Source organism: Aulonocara stuartgranti, assembly GCF_965226115.1.
Source record: "Aulonocara stuartgranti genome assembly, chromosome: 23".
NCBI lineage: Eukaryota > Metazoa > Chordata > Actinopteri > Cichliformes > Cichlidae > Aulonocara > Aulonocara stuartgranti.
The window spans coordinates 4842259-4868995 of record NC_138958.1 but is presented as its reverse complement, the minus strand read 5'-3'; the positions used below and the strand labels follow the sequence as shown (position 1 = coordinate 4868995).

The 26737-nt window shown below is 38.6% G+C and overlaps 2 protein-coding genes across 5 annotated transcripts in view; one reads left to right on the top strand and one right to left on the bottom strand.

The window, feature by feature from the left end:
• elavl4 (ELAV like neuron-specific RNA binding protein 4) overlaps positions 1-5320 on the bottom strand; it is an 81263-nt gene extending 75943 nt beyond the window's left edge. For 2 of the 4 annotated variants that reach the window (XM_082525187.1, XM_082525188.1), the window contains exons 1-2: positions 5234-5320; positions 1360-1502 (exon numbers count right to left, since the gene is read on the bottom strand). Coding sequence is in view for 2 of the 4 variants with exons in the window: in XM_082525178.1 (XP_082381304.1) it covers positions 210-257 (48 nt within the window). In the remaining 2 variants the exon portion in view is untranslated. Of the gene's footprint in view, positions 1-209; positions 910-1359; positions 1503-5233 lie in introns of those variants that run through there. The other 2 variants (XM_082525178.1, XM_082525184.1) reach the window with 1 other exon arrangement.
• A 9-nt stretch (positions 5321-5329) lies between these two features.
• Positions 5330-26737, top strand: part of agbl4 (AGBL carboxypeptidase 4) — a 344683-nt gene continuing 323275 nt past the window's right edge. Inside the window, exons 1-2 of the mRNA XM_082525172.1 lie at positions 5330-5414; positions 6677-6799. Coding sequence (XP_082381298.1) covers positions 5369-5414; positions 6677-6799 — 169 coding nt within the window. The 5' untranslated portion in view covers positions 5330-5368. The remainder of the gene's footprint in view (positions 5415-6676; positions 6800-26737) is intronic.

Here is a 26737-nt window from a genome sequence, read left to right as displayed (position 1 = left end):
TCCCCTTTTCTGCACCAAGCATCGTGCTGGGAAATATAATAAACAGCTGCTGTTATCAATCATCCCCTCTGTCTTCTAGCTACGAGCATATAGAAGTGTAAAGACTCGCGCACACACACTGACATACGATAACACACATGACAGAATGGTTGGCAGCAGACACACACAGGTGAGGTGCGGAGGGAATAAGCAAATCCAAATGTCTTTACCTCATTGCTCAACAAAGCAGCGTTGAGTGTTCGGCTTATTTCGAACATGTTCAGATTCGGTGCTTTTTTTTTTTCGTTCTGTCCTTTTATTTTCAGATTTTCTTCAGTTTTTTTGTTGTTGTTGTTGTTGTTTTTGCTCCTACCTCCTCTTTTTTTTTCTACAGTTGGGAGTCAGTCCCAGGAACACAAAAAAAGAAAGAAAGAAAAAAATCAAATCAATTTAAAAAGAGGGGGATAAAAAAATCCTCTTTAATTTTCTGATTCTGGAGTTGTGATATTTCAGTCCTCTAGTTTTTGTCTCTTTCTCCCCTGTCTGCTGATGCACTTCTGCTCGTTGTGGCTGTAGTGGTGGCGTTTGTGTCCAGGGTCTCCGCACACGTCTAAGCAGTCAATATGCTGTCTTTTAAAATCTCCCCAGAGTCAGCACATTAAAACAAGCAGTCAGGCAGTCGGTGGGTCGGTGGGTCGGGCTGGCTGGCTCCCTTATCTGTCCCCCGCACACTGGCTCACACAATACGCTCCGATCCTCACACTGCTCACTAACAGATTAGCCTGTCCCAAAACATTGCACTTAGTTTAAACTCCCCTCCCTTTTTTCTCTCTCTCTCTCTTTCTCGCTCTCTCTGTGTATCGCTCCCTCTGGCTCTCTCCTATGCTCTCGCTCTATCTCTCTCACTCCATCTCTCTCTCATCCCCCATTGCTCATGCACTGAGGCAGCTACAGTTCTCCGTGCTACCACAAGGTGGGAAGACTGTTCTAGCAGCAGCGACACCATCGCCGCCACATCCCTTCCTCTCCGTGCCACTCCTATCTTTCCTTTCATATTATCCTCTTCTCTCCTCTTTTTGGGTGTGTCTATAACACACAGATGCAGATTGTAAAGGAACATTTATACTTAGACTGGCTCTCGCTTCATCGTCAGATCGAACATTCAACCGGCATTAACTAATATTCTAGGAAGTGCGAAAACTCATATTGTTTGGGTCTAATTATGATGTAGATTACATTTGAAAAAGGGCTATCAAGGCTTTCCGGAAAGAAGGAAGCATTTAGTGCTTTCTTTCATGTGGCTAAAAAATAAAGTAATGGAATGTAGTCAAATCTGCACCTTCTGAGGAGGAACCACAAGGGAGTGGAAATTAAGGGTACCTCTTATTAATATCTACCAGCGATGGAAAAAGTGAGGGTTGAGCAGATGCAAGCCTCAAGGTCAGGCAGTTGTCCTTTTCCTCAGCAGGGTGTGGCACAGAGATGACGAAGCAGCTAGTCACAGACATGGCAGGAGATCCGAACTATGGAAGAGAAAAGCAAAATAAATAAATATTAAGGGGATGTGAGCCAAGAATATGAGTCACTAGATCCTTGAACTCAGTCAACAATACATAAAAAAAATACCACACCTGCATCTGATGTGGTAAACATGCAATTTGTGCTTATTTCTGAGAAACTAACAGAAAAAAAAGTAGCTTATGAGGGTGACGGTTTTAAAGTAAATGGGCTCGTCGTCGTCTGCGCTAATCAAATCTTAGCTTCATGAGTGTGGCACAGCATTTATTCCCAGTGCTTTAAATGTGCTTTTTGCTGTCTTGGATCAGAGCAGGGAGAGCGGCCAGTTAATAGCAGCCTATTGACACTGAACCATCTGTTTAGGTGGATGCTGTCCAGCACAGTGGAGAGAGGGAGGAACAGACAGAGAAAGTGTCAGATAAAGGGAGAGGAGTGGGTGATGATGAATGGATGATAGAAGGGGTAATGGTAAGGTGTAAAGCAGTGTGTTAGCAAATTGCTACTTTTAACCGATGTTTATGTCAACAGGGGAGGGAAATATATGTAGAGAGACTCACACTCACATCAAGGATGCGGCACGTAATATTGTTTACATGTTTTAAATTAGCACATTTTCCTTTTCTTTAAAAGAAAATTGCTCGCTGTAGCAAGTTAAGTGATGGTGTCATTAACAGCATTACTATGTTATGGCACTGTTGCGCCGTCTTGGCTCCAATTCCACTTATTTTATTTATTTTTTCCTTAGAAAAGGACTGCTAGCCGCATCCCTGTTCCGTAAAGCCGCGGTCTCTGGGGACGGCTGGTCCGGCACAGCCCTGGGGGGAGCTGTCAGTTGAATCATTCAGAGTGAGAGCTGATTCCTCAGTCAGCTGCCTCTCAAGCCTTCCTCTCTGACCCAGCCTCACTCCCCTGAGCCCCCTGATTGCTGTCACCATAGTGATTCTCTATGTACTGCCGGATGGTCTCTACTTCCCTACTAAGCCCTCCGCACCCGGCCTCACACAACTGCCCATCTCCAACTCTGAGCCTCTTGTGCCCTGTGTTTTTTATTTTTGCATGACTTGTTTCTTCATCGATGATGGACTATATGCGTGGATGTCCTCAGCTGGCTGGAGTAAAAAGGATTTCCCTGTAGTTGCTGGAATACAAATGTAGAAAAACACAGATTTCGTCCTCTTGAATACACATATGCCGGGATAAAAAAAAAAAACCTCACAGAAATTCTTTGTGTCAGTGTTTTTTTTGTGGCACAAAGCTACAAATGCTGACTCATTTGATCAGTTTGCGATTCAGAAGAAAGACTATCTTTCTGAAAGAATGAAAAAATATATTTTTTGTATATTTTTTCCACTGATTTAAATGATGAGGTGTGTAATCCAGTCACTACCAAGCCACACTAACCATGACAGGACTGTCTACATGTGAAGCACGATCGTATGTTCAGAGGGGTCAAATATATTTTTATAGGCGTGTGAAAATACACTGTCATGAGAGATAATTAAAATTTGAGAGTCAACATGTGTGGAACCTCTCTTTTGTGTTATTCTGGTTTCGGTGATCCACTGAGCAGACACCAGTAAGTAGAAGTAAAGCACACATGCAACTTGGGGAGAAAGAAAGATTTCAACTTCTTCAGGCATTTTTTAAGAGGACACACTATTGTTGAATGTAAAGCTTTAAAAGAAGAGGAAAGCCATAAAAAGATTTCATGCACCTTTTCGTTCTCCTGTAATATCGCTAATGTGCATAGGCATTTAAATGATAAAACAAGTTTTATGTCCTGTCCTAACTTTCACTGCAGGATACCATTATTTCACAGGTACTGTTATAATGTCAGGTAAGTTTTTGGAATAAAATTTTGTCTTTCACAAACTGATGTGAGTTTCAGCCATGAGATGTAGTTACACCGAGTATCCATAGCCAGGATCTTATGGAACATCCGAACACTCCCATGCAGCCTCTCTATTTGATAAGAGCTGAGAAACAAGGGAACATGTAGCGTGTCTAATTCATTCTTCTCATGCTCCATAATTTAATTTCAATCTCTCTCTTGAAAATGAATGATTGTACCACCGTACAGCTCTTTAATTGGCATAGTGTTAAAGGAATGACATGGCATGGCGGACAGCTATTCAATTTTCAATTTTAACAAAATATTACACAGGAGCCCAGTATTCTCTTCCTGTCATCTGAGAAATAATCAGTCCGACCTATCTACTCAGTGGCCTGTTGATGCTCGACATCAAATACAGATCACACATGCACATGGGGAAAAAAAACCCATTGCCCTCTCTCTTGTCTTATTCATTTAGTCCTGTTACACACAGCTTATAACCTGAAAATTTGCAGCAGCCTGTATGCTCTTGCTCCAGGAGTTGTGCCGCTGCTCATTTGATGTACTTAATCAGGTGCAGCCTTTGTAATGGGAAAGGAATAGGGCCAGGCTTGATTGGCCTTGATGACATCTCTGCTCCAATTGTCTAGAAAATCTCCAGCTTTAATCAATCTGCAGGATAATTCAGAATCTCTGGCTGCTGCTTGCATTGATTGGCTTTTTCTCTGAAAATACCTTCAAAATGAGGTTTATTTCAGGTATGACTGCAATAAAACTGAGGAGGGTGCAGTATACAGATTACTATTTAATTTGCAATGGGAGTCTTGTCTAGTTTACTGATTCCTGTAGAATGTAAATGTCGCCAGTGTACATTGTTGGTGTACTTGTATGGCTTGTGCATGGGGCAACACCACAGGGCTTTGCAGTGGGTGATAAAAACTGCCAAATTCTAACCATCTATTGGCATCCAGCTAGGAAGCATCAGTGAACAGCTTAACGGACACTTTAGAAAGAATACTCACTACAGCCATAGCCTGTACATCATCCTGAAAAGCAGGACAAACTTATCCAGTGCCATGAATCCAACATAAAACTAGGTTTTTAAAAAATATTTATTTATTTATTCTTTTGAATGTATATTTGTGTGTGTGTGTGTGTGTGTGTGTGTGTGTGTGTGTTAGAAGAAGAATTGCAAGATATCAAATCTTGAACCATAAAGGTTTTCCACCATTTTATTTAATTACTCTTAGCCTTGATGTTAATTCAGTATACGTTTGAAATGCATGTGTAATAAGAAGGAAGGCTTACTCCCGAAGTTTTCCAGGGACTTCGACCTTCTGGGTGACACCAGTTGTGTCTTATTTACACTCCTCTGGCTCCTCTTAAACTTTAGAGTTCAGTTTAAGATATTAGTGACCACTTTCAGAGCTCCTCATGGTCAGATGCCTCCCTAGATTAGTAAACTACTTCATCCAAACTTCATATAGTAGATCAGCTGATTAATACTTGTTGGCTATACCTAGATCCAGGTGCTGGAGATTGTGCTTTTCATGGTGTGCTTCCAAGTTCCAATGGATTTAAGATCGGTCGACCCTGCTGATAACTTTAAAAAGAAGCTTTGGACCTACCTGTGCATGTTTGGTTTTATCCATGTATTTTAGTTTATATTGTAAAACACTTTGCGTATACAGTCCTTCTCAAGAACAAAAGTCACAAACTTCACTTCCTTTCTTACTAACTTGAAATTCTGTGAGTGACCTTTTCAGAGTTGCAGTTTTTTGTTTGTCCTGAACCAACCATGCTTTGATAAATCACAGCTTACTTTCAATATTTAATATTTAATATTTAATGATTTTTGTAACCACTAAACAAACATAATCAAACACCGGGTTTATTACTTACTCATTGCCCGGGAGAACCGATTTCTTGGGTGTCTTCTGTGCAGCGGCTCCCTGATGAAGGTTGCAGCGCCTCTCCTGCTTCCTTTTGCTCCGTTGCCGTGGTAACTCCCAGAGAGCGTCGGCTGCTTTGTAGCAGATGGAGAGGAAGATGGAGGAGAACACTGTTAGCGATGTCGACGCTGGTGTGTAAATATGAGCTTTAACACGGCAACCTGTTCATTGCTATACAAACAGAGGGACGCGCGTGATAGCCCGTTATCTCACAATAATATGCGCGCGTGACTGGCTCGCTAGGTCTCTTTTTATGGACGCTAACGTTAAGCGTGTTAACCTCCTAGCTAGCAGGTGCAAAAATGTAAACACAGTCCTGTCACCAGCAAGCGTGAGCTAGCTGTGCTGCTGTTGACTTTATTCAACCATATTATGAGCTACATGTGCGTTTAGATAATTGCTGCCATGACAAAGTTAACCGCTGCATAGCCGAGCAGACTGTTTGTTAAATTGTGTTAGCTAGCTTTGTTACTCAGACTGCAGTGAGCTGGTGTGGAGCTAATTAGCTTTCCGTTGTATCTGAAGTTTTCTCTTGGTGATTAAAACCGGTGTTTGTCTCTTATCCTTCTAAATGAAAGCTACCGTAAATGAGCAGTTCTTAACAAATGGTACACGCCACTGTAATGGGGGGAGGATTAAACAAACAAAACGCACATTTAAACCAATAATAATATTTGTTGTGGCAGGGGTTTTATCATGTTTATCATAGTTCACTTATGCTTTTTTTTTTTTAATTTTATCTTATTAATTACCATCTTTGGACTCCACAGTTGTGAAAAAAACCTCTTTGCCACCTTCCTGATTATTGTTGTTTGCATATTTGTACAAAACGCAGCTTTATTTATTGTTTTAATTTTAAAGATCTAAACTAAATATACTACTATTTTATTAACGAGCAACGGCGTAAGAAATGGAAATGAGTTACGGTATTAACTTATTAAAAGTCCAGTTGTACTTCACTTGTTCAAGGAAAAGTAACCATGTGTTGAAATTGTCTGTTGAAATGAACAGCCTAATTACCACTTAGTGCTAATTACTAATACCAATAAAATATATAAAATCAACACTTCTTATACTGTTGATGTTGTGGCGCTTCACATTTAACAACAACATTATGTGAATTAGTTATCCCTATCCTTATATCTTGTATTTTTTATAGACTTGGTGTGTGTGTCTCCTTTTTCATTCTAATAAAAGTCAACATGACAACAACATAAGAAAAGGAACCATTTCTTTTTTCTATTGGAGTAAATACCTGTCCTTACTTTAATAACAACAACTGTATTATATTATATGAAATTTTCATATACACCTGGGAACTAAGGGTTTACACACAGTGGTCGGAGACTCCTTTGAGTAAAGTTAAACTCTACATTTTGCACTTGTTCTTTAGGCCGTGAAGCTGGGGGAGAGGATGCCTTGGTGGGCAACGTAAACAAGCTGATGGTGAGCCCACCAGGATACTCAGGAACTCCACGAAAAGGACATCTGGTTTTTGATGCATGCTTTGAAAGTGGTGAGTAACTGCAAAACACAATATTTAACCTTTAGACATAATTACAGGGTGCACACTTGGATGGAAAAGCAAGACTTTCTCATGCTGGCTGACACTTTTTTTAAGCAGATTTGTTTAGCAGAAAAGTCAGATAATTGATAATTGTTAGATCAGATGCTGTACTGACAGCTACCCACATCCTGCAAGCACAGTGACCAAATCACAACAATCCCTTCTTCTCCATGCAACCCAGGTTCCCAGTGAAGGGTGGGTATATATGCTGACATTTGAAAAAAATCTATTGTTAGATAACACAGGCTATCTAACACAGGTCTTATGTACTGTCATAAGACCTGTGTTGAAGCCGAATATTATTGGTTGTCACTGCTACCCTAGCACACTGACTGTAGTTACCCAAAAGCAATCAGTGGGTCAGCTTTAGCTAGATGCTGTTTGAACATTTGTACAATTCTTTTGTTATGTGATCTTAATATTTGTAGTTTAAAACAATTTTAAATCTGACATGCCTCTGTCCATTGTTAGCTAGCATCTTGTATATTTGCCCTCGCTTTGTATTTCCATGGCTGAATCTAAATTTTTTAAACAATAATTTAAAAAAACTCGATAGACAAAGTGGCAACCTATGACATCTGTTATTTATGTTCCTGGGCTGGAGCGTGGTTGTGGTCAGAATACAGTATTTGCTACCTTTTTAATTGAGCTTGCAAGTTTTAACAAAAAAGTTTGTGTTTGTTACATCACCTAGATTGTCTGCAATGTGGCTTTGCTCCCTTAGTGTCTCCATGTGTGTGTCAGCGAGAGCATAAACTAAACCTGCGATCTCTACATCATCCTGTCTGTTATCTTCCATTTCGTTTGTCTGAAATTGTTTTCTAAAACTTTTTATCCATACACAGGGTCCTCACAGTTCAGAAATTTTTTTTGTTGTTGTTGTGAAAGTGGATGAGATGCTGGTACTATTGATCCCTGAAATCTTTTCACAGTAAACTGGGCAACAACCCTGTTGCACTCTGTTTTTTTCCCCCTGCCTTGTTTTTCCTTATCTAGCAGTTGAGAATCAATTTGATTTGCGTGTTTGACTGCAATCTCCTGATGAAGCTGTGATTTCTGCTTGCCCTAGCACTAATTTGGAAGACTTAAAGAAGTTCCAAGATGCAATAATAACTACAGACTCGTGTTGTTAACAGTAGTAAGTGTTACCTTAATTTTATGGGAGACAGTCACATTTTTAGTTTTTACCGAGGCTGCATTAAAGCAGCATATTCAGCACAGCAGTCTCTTTGTTTAAGCAGTCAAACACACCACAGAGCTTTAGACACAAAAGATGCTCCACTTTTAATTTTTTTTTTCAGAAGTTGCTGGCGTTTCCCTTTTTATACACAACTACTATGTATGCACATTATATTGCATTTAGCTGCATTTTTATTTCATTTTCTAAATTGAACCCACATATTTGAACAATCTGGTCATTGCTGACAGAGGCATGACCAGAGAGCACAGAATGTAAAAACAGATCTCTGGACACCATCCGCACCATTAATAGGGACAAGTCCTCATTCTTACACTTTTATATAAAAGTTTCTGGGATTTTAAAATATTTACTAGGCAAAAATAGTAGTTAGCCCAGGAATTTTAAAATAGAGGCCGTTGTGCTGTTACATTCTAGATAACGTGTATAGCTCATGCTTAAATGTGGATATATATGCACGTAGTATGTAGGCTTGTAAAAAATATAGTGCTGTTGTTCAAACATTTACTCATTCTCTATATACACGATAAAATACAAATGTTTTACAATGCACATTTTGCGGAATACTTCATTGGCTCTTGTTCAAATTTGATTATTCGTTCAAACCTCTGCCCACACAGGACCGAACCATTTATATATTGCGTTACATCCACAAGAGGGCAAACCGATACCTGGACAGACATACTTATAAAGGCATATCAACTTAAAGATCTCTCTTAAAAGATTTACATTCCAACACATCACAAAACTAAACTAAACAAATTAATTAGGTTGTATTTAATAGGGATTTGACAACCTATTCGAGCTCTGCTGTGAAAAGCGTGGAACAATAATGATCTTTTCCCTAGCATGAAATGGAAAGTAACAAACCACCAGGGAGCTGCAGGAAGCTTTTATCAGTATATTATTTTCTCTGAATCTGAGGTAGTTAACGAACTCTCTGCTATGATTACCGCAGGAATATTGTTTATTATTTTGGGTCTTAATTGACTCATGTTGGGCCAAAACGCCATTAAATTTAGCGTTTTTTAAGATTCTTGTTTTTTAGACACAAGATACAACTGCTTAGTTAGCTAACGTATGCTAATGTACCTGCTGTTATCATTTACTGTGAATTGCAAATATAAAAAGAAGGTAAAAAAGTTGGTATAACAAAAACCCAACAAATCATAAAAACATAATAGACAAATGTTAAATTTAACTCTGTTTACCTTTAGTTGCTTAACTGATATTGGTTCATTGGTTCAAATCATTTTCATTTTCTTCTTGTGTCAACAGCGATGTATCTGAAGTCTGAAGCTGGACTTAGGAGCACGCCATGTAGTTTTTTCTGACATTGACTCACACATGGTACAGCTATGTGGTATTGTGGTGGTACTGTGATAGCAGTCTGTTTGCTTCCCCTCAGCAGTGTCGCATTTGTTGTGGAGGAAATCCAGCTAGGTATTTTGTGTAGGTCAGAAGAAAGATAGCCACTTGTAGTGTTGATTATTTTCCACAATTAATTTTCATTGTTTGATTGAAAAAAAAAATCAATTATATAATTGAATTGAGGCTGCTGTACGCATAAAGTAAGATGAAGTTAAATATGCTCCAGATTCCTTTGTTAATGGCCTTGCTTTCTGCTAGTGGAGTGGCATTAAAACGAAAATGAAGAACTGCATGTTTTCAGCACCGACAAGGTCGGTTGGTTAGACCCACAAGCAGGCTAACACTCAAGCACCAAGTAGGCAGAATAAATCAGGGAACCAGCAGGCTCTCTTTGGGACTGAATCGCTGTGTGGAGATTAGGTTCAGATGGTGCTCAGATTTCATATTTCCACAGATAAGCCCATTTTGGTTTCTGCAGACTCAGATGAGCTTTAACTTCTCCCTGTTTACTTTCTGTTGTCTGACTTTGGTGTCAGTGTCAGTGTTGTTCTCCAGTGCTGATTCTCTGATGCACTTTTTCAACAACCTGGAGGTCAGTGGATTACTACTAACAATTAAGTTGGGTTAGGCTTATTCACAAGAGGAAAGACAATCTTTTATAGACATATAGTGGGATAGATAAACCTTATCAGACTCATATGTGAAGGAAAGTACAAATGTGTAGTAGTAGAGGGTTATATTAGGAGGATTTTTCTGCAATATCAGTGTGGTAATTGCCCTTTTTATAAATTTGCCTTTTTTTCCCCCAGATGACATGGCCAGAGGAGCTCAGACATTGATTAATGGGTGCTGAGCTCCCTCACAGGGATCAGCTAACATATACATGTCTGTGGCTCTGGATTTATCTCCTGAATGATTTATGGAATTGATATTAATCTCTTTCCAGTAAATGCATTACTAAAGTTAGAATATGGAATAAATTGATATTTGCCAGATATTCTCAAATTAATGCCCTGTTGCTGTTTCATTTAAACACTACTGGTTTTAACAGCATTGCTTTAAAGTTCCACTTCACAGTTTGTAATTTTGCTTTTTACAGAATTCTTTACATGTGCTTATTTTTCTACAAGTTATACTCCATCTGAAATCTATGTATTTGTCTACAATAGCACTTCTTGCTGTTCATATGTTTGTTGTCATCATTTACCATAGTAAAAATAAATGTGCTGCAAACAAAGTACCACTCTCTTTACTAAAGATAATATTACTTCTTAATTCTAAATTCTTAATTAAAATTTAACAAAATAAAAAGCAGAAATTTTGGCATTTTCTTAATTTATTTTTGTTTGTTTAACTTGTTCTGAGTTTCCTGAGGACAAAATTAAACATGAGGTAAGAAATACAAATGGAAATTTCTATAAATTTATCAGAGGAAGAGTTCTCTTTGCCCCTCTCTTAATCAGATAAATAATACTAACACTAATTACCCAGAATTACCCTAAGTTACTTTGTTTTTTAATGTATTTTTATTAAGTGGAAACTTGCATTAGGAGAAGTTCTTATTTATAATATTTCTGAACATAAGACTGCACAGATTAACTTTAAAAAAACAATCCTTGGATAAAAATGTAAATGTTGTGGTAAAGAAAGTACATGCAGTTAAATTGTGAAAGAGCAAAATTTGTTCCCTCATTCTTTAATTGTATTAAAGATGTTGAACAGCAGCACAAGTGTAGGTTCATCTAACCTGAGAATACCTGCCATATTGTGTTTACAGTAAATGTTGTACCTCTGCTCAAACTTTATAAGACAGGTTGCATAAGTCAAGAATGTAAAATGAGCTTCTGGTTTCATATATTCAGTCTGATATTTGTGATACGAGTGAGGGAGAGGAAATTGGAGACAAATATGTAAGCTCCTGCCACACATGTTCATTTCTCAAGGCAATTGAATGGGCCTTTTATGACAGTCTGTGTCTGTTTTACTTCTCTCAGACTAGATTGAATAGTCAGTATTTCAAGCACATGTTTTCATGTGAAAATGATGCATACCTATAGGAAGGATCTTTGCCCGACTCCTGATGCTATCTGCATCCCGTGTACATTTCCATAAAGCACAGCTTTTATTTTCTCGTCTTCATATAGCATAGAATAAAATCTAATTGGTTTATTAAAACAGACACTGGTTATGTAAGCTGTTTGCCAAAGGTATAAAACCTAATTTACATTTAGATGAGGCTTAATTCACTTTGTTGTCTGTGCTGTGCTGATCAAGTCAGTGATGGCCTACAGATTTACATACAGTGTGTCTCAGTCAACAGGCCCTTTGACACAGAGTCATTATAAACCATTAAATGCCTTTTACTGTACTATGCCTAAAAAATGAGCATGACAGTTCTCTCAGTGTTTGGTACAGTACAACTTGAACACTGTGGCTATTTTCATTCTCACTGGTTTTGTTGAACATTTTGGATTGTATAATTTGCCCAGTGTTATTAACACCCATGTAAACTTAGAGTTTTACTTACTGAGATCTTTTTTTTATGTAGTACAGTAGGAAATAGAAGATTTTGCTAATCTGTAAACATTTAAGCTCTGGCCTATTGTTGTGTATTGTGTCAAATGGCAGAGATTCGTGAAAGTGATAAAAGAAGTCTAATTGTTTTTAGAGTGAAATCCAAATGACATTCTTATCTTGTCTTGTCACACGCTCCAACTGTTGACATTTTTAGCCCAAAAATTCTTTTGTGAATGCATCCTCACAATGTCGCTGACTAAAGAGCCATCTGTCTGTACAAAGAACGACACTGACAGTGCAGGCCTATTGTTTTACTGCACCTCTGGACCATGCACCAGATATAATTAAGCACTCATTGATTAGACCGACCGCTCTCTGCTGACAATGGCTTGCATGATCAAAGAAATTCCCCAGCGGTGACAAGTGTTTAATGGGGTCTATTGATAAAGACAACTCATAGACTTTACAGTCAGTTCACTCAATACAATCCAACTTATATTGCAGCCTGGAGAACAGATATTGTCGAACTGCTATGTCCATATCGTACTACAACCAAAATAGTCAAGGCTGTCAGATACTGTTTGAAGTCATAGTGTTTCCTGAGCCTGAGTAATTAACCTGATTCGTAAATAATGTAACAGCTTGTTAGACTATGAAAGTAAAAAATTACACACTGACTCATGGTAATAATTTTCTCTATGACTTTATCGGTGTGTCACCTCGTTGCGAAGGGATTTCGGCCCACCCTTTGCTACAATGTTCAGTTTTTTTAAGTTTGCAGGCACAGCTCTCTTAATGTCCCACCAAAGCATTTAAACTGGACTGAGGTCTGAACTGTGACATCACCACTGAATCACCACCTGGATTATTTTCTTTTTCAGCCATGGTTGTAGATTTGCTGAAGTGCTTGGAATCTTTGGCTGTGTCCAAATTCAGGTGCTGTATCCTTCGAAGGACCTGGCCTACCCGGTCTACGCAGGTCTTGTTGGATGACCTGCTGGTGGCCGAGCTGTTGAACAAATTTCTCTGGTGGCACGACAGTGCTAATAGCTGGTATGAGGTGTTTGTGCCTATATGTGTGGTTGTGCATTATGACCAAACGTCTCCATTTTTGTCTCATCTGTCCAGAGGAAATTGTTCCAGAATCCTTGTGGTTTGTTCAGATGTAACTCTTGTGTTTTTGTTTTTGTTGTTTTTCTTTGTTAGAGAGAAGATTTTTCTTTTGGCAGTCCTTCCATACAAGACATACTTGTTCAGTCTTCTTCTTATTGTGCTGTCATGAACCTTAACATGCTAACTGATGCCTGTAGGGTCTGAGATGTAGCTCGTGTGTTTTTTTATTGCAGTTTCCCTAAGGATTACATGGTCTGACCTTGGGCTGACTTTGATGGGATGTGTTCTCTTAGGGAGATTGTGTTGCTGTGTTAAGACACACCTGAATGCACCAGACAAAACAAAAATGTCCAAAACTTCTACTTTTACAGAGCTGATCACACTTTCTGATGATCCGTTAAAGTGCATTTGATTAGTTGCGCCTGGGTGCTACTTACCCTCTTAATTCATGTGAAAGCAGTAAGCGTGTCCTTAGTTTTTTACAAACAACAAGTCTTTTTCACATGACTGTGTATTAACTTCCAGTTAGATAAATAATGAATATCTTATCGAACTCTCGTGCACCACTTTGTACAGAAAAGCTACAGATAGATATTCATTACGTTCATATCATCCAGCATTTTAAAAAAAAGAAGTGTTCCTGTGCCTCAGGTCTACTGCATATGTTGCTTATGTAGCTCTAATAGTGACTTTTGAAGACTAAATAGGAGATTTAGAACAAAGATTTTTAAAAGATGTTAGAAATATGAGTGTTTAAAACAAGCTTCTGATCATTAAAACCCAATTACAATGCTGATTTCTACTCGTAGTGGTTCGGTTATACGTATTATATTCCTAATACTTGAATTAAAAGAAAGCAATTCAATGTGCTATTCAAAATTCACTTTTGACTAAAGATATGGCCACCATTATTAACAGATACTGGCGCGTTTTTACCTCGGGAACTATAAATGCAATGATGGTCAGCAATGTCATTTTACTTGTAAAACAAAGATTTTATATCATCCGGACACAAGCAAGACTTTTCCAATTAAGGGAATAATTTAATGTAAAACCAGTAATGTGATAAAAATGCTTAAATGTCCTTGTGGGTTGGCATATATCGGTAAAACATCCAGACCTCTGAAAAATATTATTTCCGAACATAGATGTGTTATTGGAAATCGTGATCAGAAAAGTCCGGTTTCCCACCACTTTAAGCGTATGAATCACAATGTGTCTTGTCTTAGTTATATTGGCATTGAGCATGTACAGCTTGCAAAAAGAGAAGCGGGCATTAATACTTAACTTTTACAGCGTGAACTTTATTGGATTTTCACTCTAGAGATTTAGCTACAAAAAGTCTTAACGAAGAAATGGACTTTGTCCTTTTTTATGACTCCTTGTATTTCAGTGTTATATTATATGTTCAGTTTTTCAGTGTATTTCTTATGGATTCATGTGTTTTCAGTTGAGGGTCATATTGTATTTACTGCATCTAATAATGCAAGCGCCCCTTTAGACTTGATGACGGGAATACCGGACGGCAGTGTAGTGTCTTATTAAGAGCTTTGATATTGTATTTTGTGTATATATTTCTTAATAATAATGTTTTACTTGACAGACACTATATAAGATGATATAGCAATTTTTTAATTTGTCTGATCAACTGCATTAATTTCAAATGTTAGATATTACTTGTTTTGAACTTCAGCATGTTATGGATTATGTTTTGTTTTTTGTTTATTTATTTATTTATTTTTTTGTGGAGACATATTTTTATGTTTCTGTCGCAAATTTTTTGTCCTATAAAAGATCTGGTTCCTGATTGGATGTTATGACATGTTGTGGTCATGTGACTGTCCACAGGGGATTTAAGATGGTCCTGCCTTGTGTTTCAACGTCTGATAAAGAGCAGGTAGGGATGGGAATTGATAAGAATTTGTGATTCTGATTCATTATCGATTCTTATCAGCTCCATTCTTGCAAATTAACTACATGCTGCGTCGTCAAATGTTTGTGCACATTGGAGGTATTCCCCCTCTTTGGTGTGATCAGTGTTGGGTCATTACTCAAAAAAGTAAAGTAAAAAAGTTATTACATATATTACACAGAACACTTTTCTTAAAAGTAATATAGTACATTACAAGACATTTGTTATACGACTCGTATACTTATGTTGTACTATGCGTTACTTTCACGTTACTCTGCAAAATGATCTGAAACACACTGTTTCATAATAACCGATTAGCAATATAATTTAGAGTGGTGCAGTGTGCGGATCGTTAATTACCGACACAGATTCTTAATAATAATTATCTTGTTAATTCTACTTAGGTATAAAACAATGTTAGTAGTCGTTAGAATTAGTTTTGACACCATATCAGTTTCAAGGTAAACATGGTAAGCATTAATGTTTACCATGAAACATTGAGCAGAGGTGATGAGTAAGTAATAGTAATAGCAATAATCTTCAACAGTTTTAAGTCTGAGCAATACAAAATGTGGTATTTATATTTTCCAGGAGAGCTCACGCCAAATTAATATTTAGGGTGTTGCTATTCTTCTGGGCACACATTAGGTTAATTTGGCTCATGTGCAGTGATGGATAATAAGTAATTTTCCCTTATTTTCCAATGCAGAGCGGGTTGGATTGATACACTGACATAAAAAAGTCTAGTCTGAGCTGAAATTATATTTTGTTATATTTTTACACATTCATTAGCTGTTAGTCATCAGCAATAAATATTTACTGCCCAGATGATCATTACTGTATAAATTAAGGTTTCCAACCCTGACATTACTGCTTTGATGAAATATCTACAACCTCTTCATGGATTTACTCTAGATTATAAATAACCCATTATTAATAATTGATAAACAAAGACTTTCTCTTATTTGTTTTAAATTAGAAAACAATAGTAAATAAATAAATGTCTGTAAGGAGATCGGTAGTAAGATAACATGGAAAAAACAGTCCCTTTAGTCACTGCTTATGTAGGTTGGCTTATCTCATTTTGCTTCAAGTGTATTTTTCTTTTCTTCCAGCACTCAGCAGTGTGTTTAATTTGTCTGGCCTTATCTTCTCCCAGAAACTGTCATGTCGCAGTTGCAGCGACCCTCTGAAAAGTGATTGATTAGAGTCCCGACTAAAGCAAAATTCAGAAGACAGAGATCAAAAAGAGATGGTCGGAAAAAGCTTGAGAAATAAGGTACTACAGAAGGAAAGAAAAATATGAACACTTGGGGGTGGGGTGGCTGGGGGTCTGTAGCCAGTCAAGGGGGGAATGCAGTCAAGCTTGTCAGAAGATATTTATATACTCCAGAGTGCCCCATGAATCAGGATAGTTGAGTTTCCATTGATTAAAGAAGAGGGAAACGTTTTTACAATCAAGCCAGATGCTCAGAACGAGTGGTTTGGAGAGGCCTGAGTTTGCTGCAGTATGCAGCTCTCTCCTTCACCTCTTCTGCCTCTCTGATGAAACAATCCGGAGGGAGAAGCAGCCCAGGGGGGAACAAAGATATATAATTTTTGTTAATGCCTTTTTACTTGTAATCAGCATGAACATAATTCAGAATTTGTTTGACACTTAACTCCCCACACATGAGCTTTGTGCTGTCATATGGCCTTTTAATGGCTAGATTTTTTTTACTTTTCTATATCTCGCCGACCTTAGAATGCTCTCTCTTATGGGCTTTCCAAAAGAAGATCTATTTGTCTGAGTAGGAGGGAGCACTCCTGACATCTGATGCATTGAGAGGCACTCCCAGTCTCTCTGTCTCTCTTACATGTCCTTGGCAGCGGAGAAGCTTCACTGCTCAAATCACTAAATGGCCTCTCCAGTTTTCCCTTTTAGCAGTTCTCTCTCCTCTCTCTTTCTTTTAAGTCAGGCGCAGAGTATGGAGATAAATTTGAGTTGTCTTGGGACTGTTGGCAAGACCATTGCTTTTGATTTATGCTATTTATTGGCCATTTGTATCCCTAAGAAATTACTCTTTATTGTTACTTCTTGTTTTATTGTCATATTCTGAGATTTTCTTCAGGTATATATAATACCTTTTATTTCTCTTTTTGAAAAACTTCATGGAATATGAATTGGGGTTGGGTTACATTGGCTTGACCCTGTGTTAAGTGTCCACGATGTATCAAATAATACACTTTCTTCATTTGGTACACCTGTTCAGCTGCTTGTTAATTCAAATGACTAATCGGACAGTCATGTTGCAGCAAGACATGTAGACATGGTCAAGATGACCTGCTGAAGTTCAAACCAATTTCTTCCTCATCAGAATGAGGAAGAATGTAAAATGACTTTGAATGTATTTCTTTGTATTTCAGAAACGACTGTGATTTTCCCACACAACCATTTCTAGGGTTTATAGAGAATTTTCAGAAAAAGAGAAAATATCCACTGAAAAGCAGTTCTCTTTGTGGAAATGCCTTGTTGTTGCCAGAGGTCAGATGAGAATGGCCAGACTGCTTCAGGCTGATGGGAAGGCAAAGGTAACTCAAATAACCACTCGTTACAACCAAGAGATGAAGAAGAGCATCTCTGTATGCGCAACATGCCAAAGTTTGAAGCAGATAGGCTACAACAGCAGAAGACTACAAGAGGTGCCACTCCTGCCAGCTAAGAACAGGAAAGTGGGGCTGCAGTTCATAGAGGTGCACCACAAATGGACGGTTGAAGGTTCGAAAAACATTGCTCAATCTGATGAGTATCGATTTCTGCTGCCAAATTTGGATAGTAGAGTCCAGAATTTGGCGTACACTACATGAACATGGATCTGTCCTCCCTTATATGATACCAGCTGCTGGTGTGTAATAGTGTGCACTCTCTTTGCATATTTTAGGCCCCTTAGTTATAACTGAGCATTGTTTGAATGACCACAGTATATCCATCCATTCTTTTGATGGCTGCCCCTTGCAGGATAATGTGCTGTGTCACAAAGCTCAGATCATCTCAAACCGATTTCATATACATGGCAATGAGTTCACAATATTTAAATGGCCTTCACACCCACTGGATCTTCATCCAGTAGAGCACCTTTGGGATGTACTGGAGCGCAATAAGATATTTGCATCATGGGTATGCAGGTGAAAAATCTGCAGCAACTTGTGTGATGCTATCAGACCAGAACCATGTTGAGTCTATGCCACAAAGAACTTAGACAGTTATAAAAGCAAAGGTCGAACTCGGTACTGGCCCAGCGTATCTAATAAAGTAGCCGGTCTTTATAGTTCAGTCTGAATGATTCACTTGTAAAGATAACCCCATATATAACCTGTATGATCATTCTCTGTAGTACCTCCCAGCTTTATCTTGTTGTTTTCGTTTTGTCATCTGTATTTGGCTCCTTCAGGTTATTCTCATGGCTCTCTGTTGTTTTTAGAGTTAGCAGGCAGCTATTTTAATCAGAAACAGTGCCAAAATCCTACTCTAAGCACCTAACAGCAGACAAAGTAAGGTTCTAGTTTGAGTAGAGGCAACAGTAGATTTAAACAGATGGACACACACACACAGATAACTCCACTATAATGCAGCTGTGACTGGCTGTCTTTTATATATGGAAACAACAACTCCTTGCATATTAATTTAAAGGTGATAACATGCCAGTGTTCTGCTGTATTTTATTTTTTCCTAAGCAGAACAAATGCTAATAATCTAAAAATCTGCCTTGAACACATGGCTTCATTGAGGCTTGACAGAGTTTTTGCAATGCAAAGTGGTATCAGTAGCACTGAATGAATTGCAGAGTGATAAGCCCGTCTGACATTTGGGCCTGTTGCATATGGCCACGTCTAATCACTAAGTGAACACATTGGCTCAGTTTTGCTGCTCAGGAAGTACTACAAACAACCTCAGCGTTTTGTGAGTTAATTGTTGATGGCTCTGATTTGTGCAGCACATAGGAGAGCCCACCCCTTGCACATCTATTCAAAATGTCACCAAATGCTAGCAGCAGTAGGATACTTGTAAAAGTTTGAGTCACAAAAGGATTTGATTATCAACTGTATTCACGGTGTGGCTGTGAGATTTGAAAAGTCTGAAGGGAAGAATATTCAGACATTTGATATTATATAAAGTCTTTTCTTTTTAACATTAAAAATTGCATCGTTGTTACTTCATCTGCATTGAAGGAAGTGGTGTGACCCAAACAGGTTTCACTTTGTGGTTGTTTTTAAAATCCAGCTCTAGGCTATTTTGTGTTATAAACATATTTGGAACATCACTATTCATTGGCTCAGGGCCTGCCTCTAGCGTCGTGATACAAGTGTGTCGTAAGTAAACATTACTGCAACCAGATTTCTGCATTGCACAAGTGGTTCTCGCGCACAAGGCCCCGGTGATTCATCCAGTAATTCATTTCCAAGCAATTCCTAACGCCATAAACACAGTTTCAGAGCAGGCGTCTCATTTTTCATCCAAGGCAAGACGGTACAGTTTGGGAAAATGGCAAGGATTTGTAATGCTTTACCACTTCATGTTTTTCAAGCTGCCTGTATTTATTCTGCTGATTTATTTAGAAAACCTCTCTCTGAGATGAGCTTCATTGATGTGCCAGGGTTTGTTTGATAACACAAATTCATGTTCAGAATATAGTTATACAGTGGAAGGATGAAATACTCACATGAGCAGCATTCTGAAAGAATACATTTTGGTTTAAATCCAGGCTGCTATCTCATAGGTCTGCTGCTCAAAGTAACAGTATAGAAAATGCACTCCTTGTGGCCAGTGTTGTTTGGCCAAATGCTCTTATCAGGATTGTTTCCCCCATGGACGTTTCAAATACCTCTTATTAGTGAACGCACTGGAATCTCTAAAAAATATGATGTTTTTGGTCATTATAAAACAGCTAGTGTCGATCCCTCACTTGTAGTGGTTCTGAATAAAGATTATGATGAAAGTATCATTAGCAAGCATTTATACATTTGTTTGGATCTGAACTTTGAATTTGACTGCTCTATATTTATCTTTTTCACTTGGTCGAGGGATGTAGGGCTGTTGCCACTTTGATTTATAGGTATCGCGGCACAGCCATCTGTAGCCAGTTGCTGTCTTCAAGAAGCTCCTCTGCTAATTGGAGTCAGTAATCTGGCAATCTCTCTGTAGGTGCCTTTTTAAGACAGTCAAATTTTTGAGTAGAATTATTGTACTATTATGGCTTGCTGTGTGGCACAGACCCTCCAAAAATTGTGTTTTGGTTTTAATTCAATTACATTTTTTGTATATAGCACCAAATTACAACAGTAGTTACCTCAAGGTGCTTAGCAATAATAATAATAATGATAATAATAATAATAATAATAATAATAGAGAGAAAACCCTAACAATCAGCTGACACTTTATGAGCAATGAATAGGTGACAGTTTGTCCCGTTTGGATCTTTAGCCATCAGAATTGTTGTCTCAAGGCCAAGAAAGATGCCAAGTGGATTTACTTTACCAAGTGGATCATCATGGCCTTGCCATATTGGTCCATTTGATTGACCTTTATTATAATTATGTATTTTTTTTTTTTTCGGTTGCTACAGACGGGACAGACTTGACTGGGGGATAGGACAGGAAGAAAGAATGAAAGAAAGAGAGGGAGAGAAAGAAAAACAGAGGGGAGAAGAGACGGTGAGAAAGGGGGGAAGAAAGAAAGAAAAACACCCACAAAACACCTGGATCACCTGTATGGAGAAAAAAAAACAGAAGAGAAAACAAACAAAAAAGAGCAACATAATAAAAACAGCACCATCACAATAAACTAGCTAGCAGTAGATAACAGTAGATGCTAAGTATTAAACGCTATTGTGCAGCACCCAAGATAGACAGCGCACAATGTGCTTTGAGGCAGCAGCCAAGAAAGGTGTAGTCCGCGTCTGTGAACACCCGTGTGTACACCTGTGTGGATCAGCAGGCTTGTATTCCAAAGGTTTCTCCATGTAACGATCTGCTAGGGAGTGTGGGGAGCCATAGCCCCGTCCCCCAGGGCATGAAGCAGGTATGGAGGAGATCCAGGCCCCAGACATCCAGAGGCCTCAGAGTATGAGGACCCAAGGAGGACCACCAAAGGGGGGGAACCGTGCCACCCTCCTGGGAAGAGCTGAGTAGAGCCCCAAATGAGAGGTCACCCAGCAGCCACGGAGCAGAGGCCAGAGGGGGTTGCAGTGGCGTGTAACTCCCTTTTAAGAGGAAGACACATCTGGCAGAAGAGGCTCACACAACTCACACGACCAGTTGGGCGTGAGGAGAGGGAAACGTGGCAAAAGACACAATGTGGAAGAGAACAAGGGATTAATAATACTTAATGACTAATGCAAATGCTTGGTGTATAAACACACAGAAGATGAACTTCTAGTATATATTTATGGGATGTTACTCTTGCATTAATTTGCAGTGTAGTTTATGGATGGAGCATTCTAAGCTAACCAGCATTAGCTGGTAAGTTAGGCAATCTTGTTCAGATTAGGCTTACTTTTGCTCCAAACACCAACATGATGCCTTCAAAAGGCTAATGTTGAAGCTTCAATATGCATAGTCCAAAACATCAGTGTCATTGTCCAAACAGGGGGTCTTCTCATGTAGTGAATGCAAATCAAGTACTGTGATCTTTACCATACTGTGAAGGAAAATATTTTTGGCGTGCTAAATCCTTCCAATTCACCAGTCACTCACTAATAATAAAGTTGTAATAAAGCTGCAGGCTGTAAAACCAAAACAGTGATCTGTAAGACACTAACACACACACTTATAAAGGTACAGGGAACTGCAGCCTCGTGATAAGTAGCTCCTGTAACTTTAAGTATAGAAATTTGACCCATTGTTCACATAAAAATAATTGAGTGTACTTTTAAGAGGCATCTGTCTGTACTAGTGTATTTTTAAATCTCTTTAAATTGTGTTGGATGTCATTAGCTATATCAAAATCAGCTTAAGGGTATAGGAGAGGATTATAAGAGAAGAACACATTTACATGTTTGAAATTAAGCAGTACTTGGAGACACTTCTGAAGTTATTGGGTCTGTTGTAATTATTAGAATTGTTCTCTTTTTTTATACAATGTGATGGTAAGTATACAAAAAAAACGAACTGAAATAGCTTTAATCATTACTTGAATCTGATTTTAATAACTGCGACCCAATCAGCATGTTACTAGACGATTTCCAAGTGCTTCAGTTCTCGAGGCTTCTGTCCATTTCTGCTCGTTTTGACTGTAACCACCCTTGAGTGCTGAGAAGCAAATATGTTTCTGAGTCCTCCCTTTCTACATCAGCTCACTCCAGTTATCATATCTGAATCATGAAGTTGGCATCATCCAGAGCCTCCTGCTGTGATGGAGAAACTTCATCCCAAAAAAGCTCCCTGCGCTCTTCTCTTCTCATGAATTATGTCTAAATGAAATTACCTAATTATGTCTTGTAATCTCCCATATCCGATGCTATGAAAAGGGATTAGGTTGTCACTGGATGGATTTGCTTTTATGGTATAGTCTAGAAAAAATGTATTTAGATGATTTTCTTATATATTTATTTTTCAATATCTGACTAATTTAGATATATTCATTAATTTCTTGTAATTGCTTGATAGTTAAATACAGTGCCTGAAAAATTCCTTGGTCTTCATCCAAGCCTTTTGAATGGTATTCACCACTGCCTTTCCTGCTTCTTCAGTCTTTCATTTTCTGTCCTTTTTGACAGTAGCTGCACTTAGTCTAATTCTTAGACTGAAATGCTGGCCCATAATGAGAGATTTCATTTGACTTTCAGTGTAGTGTAGAAGTGTAGAAAAACCCACTCACACACCACCGGAGACATCCTCTTTCCTGAAATGGCCAACCCCTGGGTTGACTCTCCCCACTTTGCCTTTCAACCTGTTAAATATGGACCTATATGATTAGCACACATAACAGTGGCATGATCTGGCAAGTAAAACAGAAAAACCCCAGCCCTGGCGAAGGACATTACAGATAGAAACTGACTATTTCAAGTCAGTGAGCGGTCCTTTCTTAGAGCGATGCAATCAACTTAAGGTCAAGATCCATTTACTGCCATTTACTGGAAGAAAACTCTGTTTTTGGAGGCAGGCACACTTTTTTTGGCCTGCATTTTCAATGACCATGGTTCTCTGTTCATACTTGATTTTTTGCTGACCTATTGGTTTTTGGCAAGTGATTTCTTGCCTCTCTTGTTTCCCTTCTTTTCTTGCATCGGCTCCCTGTGTTCCTTAACTCATTACAGAGCAATCAGCCCCAGGCGTTGAAGTGTGTACCCAGAGGGAGCAATAACTGTAAATAAACACTACTGCAGGCTCTCCGATAACATGTTACCAAGATGATAACAGCCCTTCTTAGCAGGCCTATTGACCTTCTCCTTGCCTTAGGCTTGCAAAGGACTCCTCAGTTCCCAGTGCTTTTTATCTCAAAACCCTCCTCCACCACTAGAGCTATTACTAACGAAGAGGAAAAGAAGGAGGAGGCTACAATAAGAAAAGAAAGAAGAGAGAAAAGAGGAGAGGGAGAGTGCTTTGAGACACAAAACATGATAGAACAACAAAGAGATGACCTGGGCAGTTATCCCTTTGCCATTGCTGCCACCCCCTCTGTCTGCCTTCAGTCTTTGTAGGGCTCAACATAATTAACTTGTTAAAAGATAGCATGAAATTGGAACGGACTTGCGTTTACTCACTACACACCATATGGGAAAGATAAATACAGAGAAGGCAAAAGTGACATAGTGACGGTTAGACAGAGGGAACGTGACAGTAAGGGAACCCAAGAAGGGCAGTGGCCATATTCTGATAAAAACATCATTCAACTAGCTAACTTACTCTTTTAGCCTGAGAAACAGATGAAAGTTAAGATTTTGCTTCTTCATGGTTCACTTCCCAATACTAATGCAGAGAGTTTGACAGTAGCATGTCCAGAGCTGTGGGGCTGAAGCACTGTCTGGATGAGATTGATAATACAATTAAGCCAGTCTCAGTATGAATGCATCACTATGACCCATTACTACACCAACCGCTTCAGATGGAGCATATGAGTCTAGCTCTAGGCCCTTTTGGAAGGGAAAAAATACAATTATAAAAGGCTAGCTCGAAAATGTGTTCTCTTTAGAATGTGCAGGCAGGCCTGTACATCATCAGATATGTGTGGGCTGCCTGCATATCTCACTGCTGTCCTCAGGCCCAGCTTTCTTCATCTATATTGAAACGAGGAGCTCACTGGAGCATAGATGGACCCATAACAATATGAATTTTTTTTTTTCGCTTATTGTCCTTTCTTATTGTCTGCTCTTATCCTGGTGTTGTTGTATCTTCTGATTATATTCAAAATAATTTCCAATAATGTTTACAAAAACCCTGCCTGTGTGGTTGTGCGTTTGTGTGTGTTGCTGTAGAAGACATCAAGCTCATCAAATCTTTTATAATTTAAAGTTAAATGACAATAATCCATGTATTCAGTTCATTATTGTATTAAATAAAACACACTTAAGCCTGTAATTGTAGGCAAGCAGTACCTGAAGACTCAAAGTGGACACAACAGATAGTGAAATATAACTATTTATTGCAAGATGCAAATAGCATCCACTGGGGGGTTATAGAATGGAAGATATGTAAGTCCAGTTTTTAAGTTAGTAGTAGGGTTTGAAGAGAGAAAGACACTTGCTGAACAGCTGAACCACGGGATACTTTCAGCATTAATAAAATTAGCGTCATAAATATTTGTGAAGATGCGATTGAAGTGCAAACTTTCAGTTTTAAAAACTATTGCTTTGTAACTATTTAGTTGTTTAAAATAGTCATTTTTTACATAGTTCCTTATTTTCAGAAGTTTAAAGTTAATTGGACAAACTAACCAACTAACATAATATTAAGACTTGGAAAACTCATGGACATCATCAAACGCTGCCTTTCCTCTCTTAAGATGCTCTGCGAGGCTTGTGCTGCCGCCACATTTAATTGCTGCTTGTCTGTGGTTCTCTCTGCATTCAGTTGTGTCTTCAGTAACTGAAAAGCTGCTCTGTTGGATTGAGATCAGTTTACTGACTCAGCCATTGAAGAATATTCTCAGTGTCCTTTTGCTCATTATCTATTTGCACATCATCAGTAAATACTAGTAACCCTGTTCCACTGGCAGCCATACATGCCATAACATTACCTCCTTCAGGTTGGTCAGATAAGGTGGCATGCTTTGGTGAGCTGTTCTTTTCCTTCTCCGTGCTTTTCTCCTCCTTGCTGTTCTGGTACAAGTTAAACTCGTTTTCGTCTGTTCAATTATTTTCTCCAAACCTCTACAGGCTGTTTTAGATATTTTCTGCTAAAGTTGGTAAATTTGGCCTTCCTGTTCTTCAGTGTATCCTGTACAGTAGTTTGCACCTTGCTGAAAATGTGATTGATTGATTGATTCTTGTTTGTTGGCTTTGGTCATTGTATGTCGACCTCTTAAAGATTGCTCTTGATCTGTCTAGATGTTCTAAAGGGTTTTTCTTAACAAAAGAATAAACAAAGAAAGAAACAAAGAATTCTGCAATCATCTGGTTCAGTTGTCTTTAGTGGTCTTTCAGGCCTTTTGCTGAGCTGGTGAGTGAATTTCAGATGGCTTTTAGTTTTTCAATGCTGGCCTCCTTCATTTGTACCAACATCTGTTTGGGCCACATTATTGAGACTAGAGATGGACCGATCCGATATTACGTATCGGTATCGGTCCGATACTGACCTAAATGACTGGATCGGATATCGGAGAAAAATAAAAAATGTAATCCGATCCATTAAATATCACGAAAGCACCTCACAAAACTTGCAACACGCCGTAACTCACCTCAGAACGTTAGCATGTCGGAGCAGTATGCATCACGTGATAGAGCGGCTGTGGCATGCGGGACCTGTGGTCTGGATAGCATTTGGAGCTTCGCTAGCAACCTGGCATTTCATCTCCGACAAAGTTATCCCCGAGAGAAGTAAAGCAAGTGTGTAAGTCCATCTCTGAATGTTTGTAAAGCATTCCTGCGTTAAGCTTAACGAGCGACTGCCTCTCGCTCTCCGGCTGCTACTTCAATCGTGAAACTGCTTAAATGATCAGCTGATCGGCTTTTCTGTCGCGAGTCCGTCTTTGTTTTTGGCCCACTTTGCACCAGAAAGAGGAAACCAGCGGCTGAACAACAGCAGCACGTTTAAGCTTGATAAGCTGTTGTTAGAATTTATTTAATATTACTTTCTACACCAGGATCTTTTTCTACGTAGCTGACGCTGGTAACTGTGCAGGGGCGGATCTAGCAAAGTTTAGCCAGGGGGGCCGATAGGGCATGAACAGGGAAAAGGGGGCACAAAGACATACTTTTCTTTCTTATTCTCATTTAAAATGTCGAGCTTTTAATAAATAATTATCTGACACACAAAGTTTTAATTTGATGTAAAATGAATAGAAGTCAATTACTGTATATAGTGACTATTAAGTCTAATATATATACCCTAGTAAGCTATAGTACTTTTTACTTTGGGAAGGTACCATCTGTGCAGTCTGCAATTTTGTTGAAGAAAGATGTTGAATCTATTTAATAGTTCTTGAAAAATAATTGATTTCTGTGCATTTTTTTTCACACTGCATCAAATTAAGGTTGATTACGTCGATTAAGCATCATGAGGTGGCGCGTGAGGGGTGGTTCCCTATTTTTTATTTATTTATTTTTGTTGTTGCTGGGAGTTGGAACCCTATTAGTTAGGT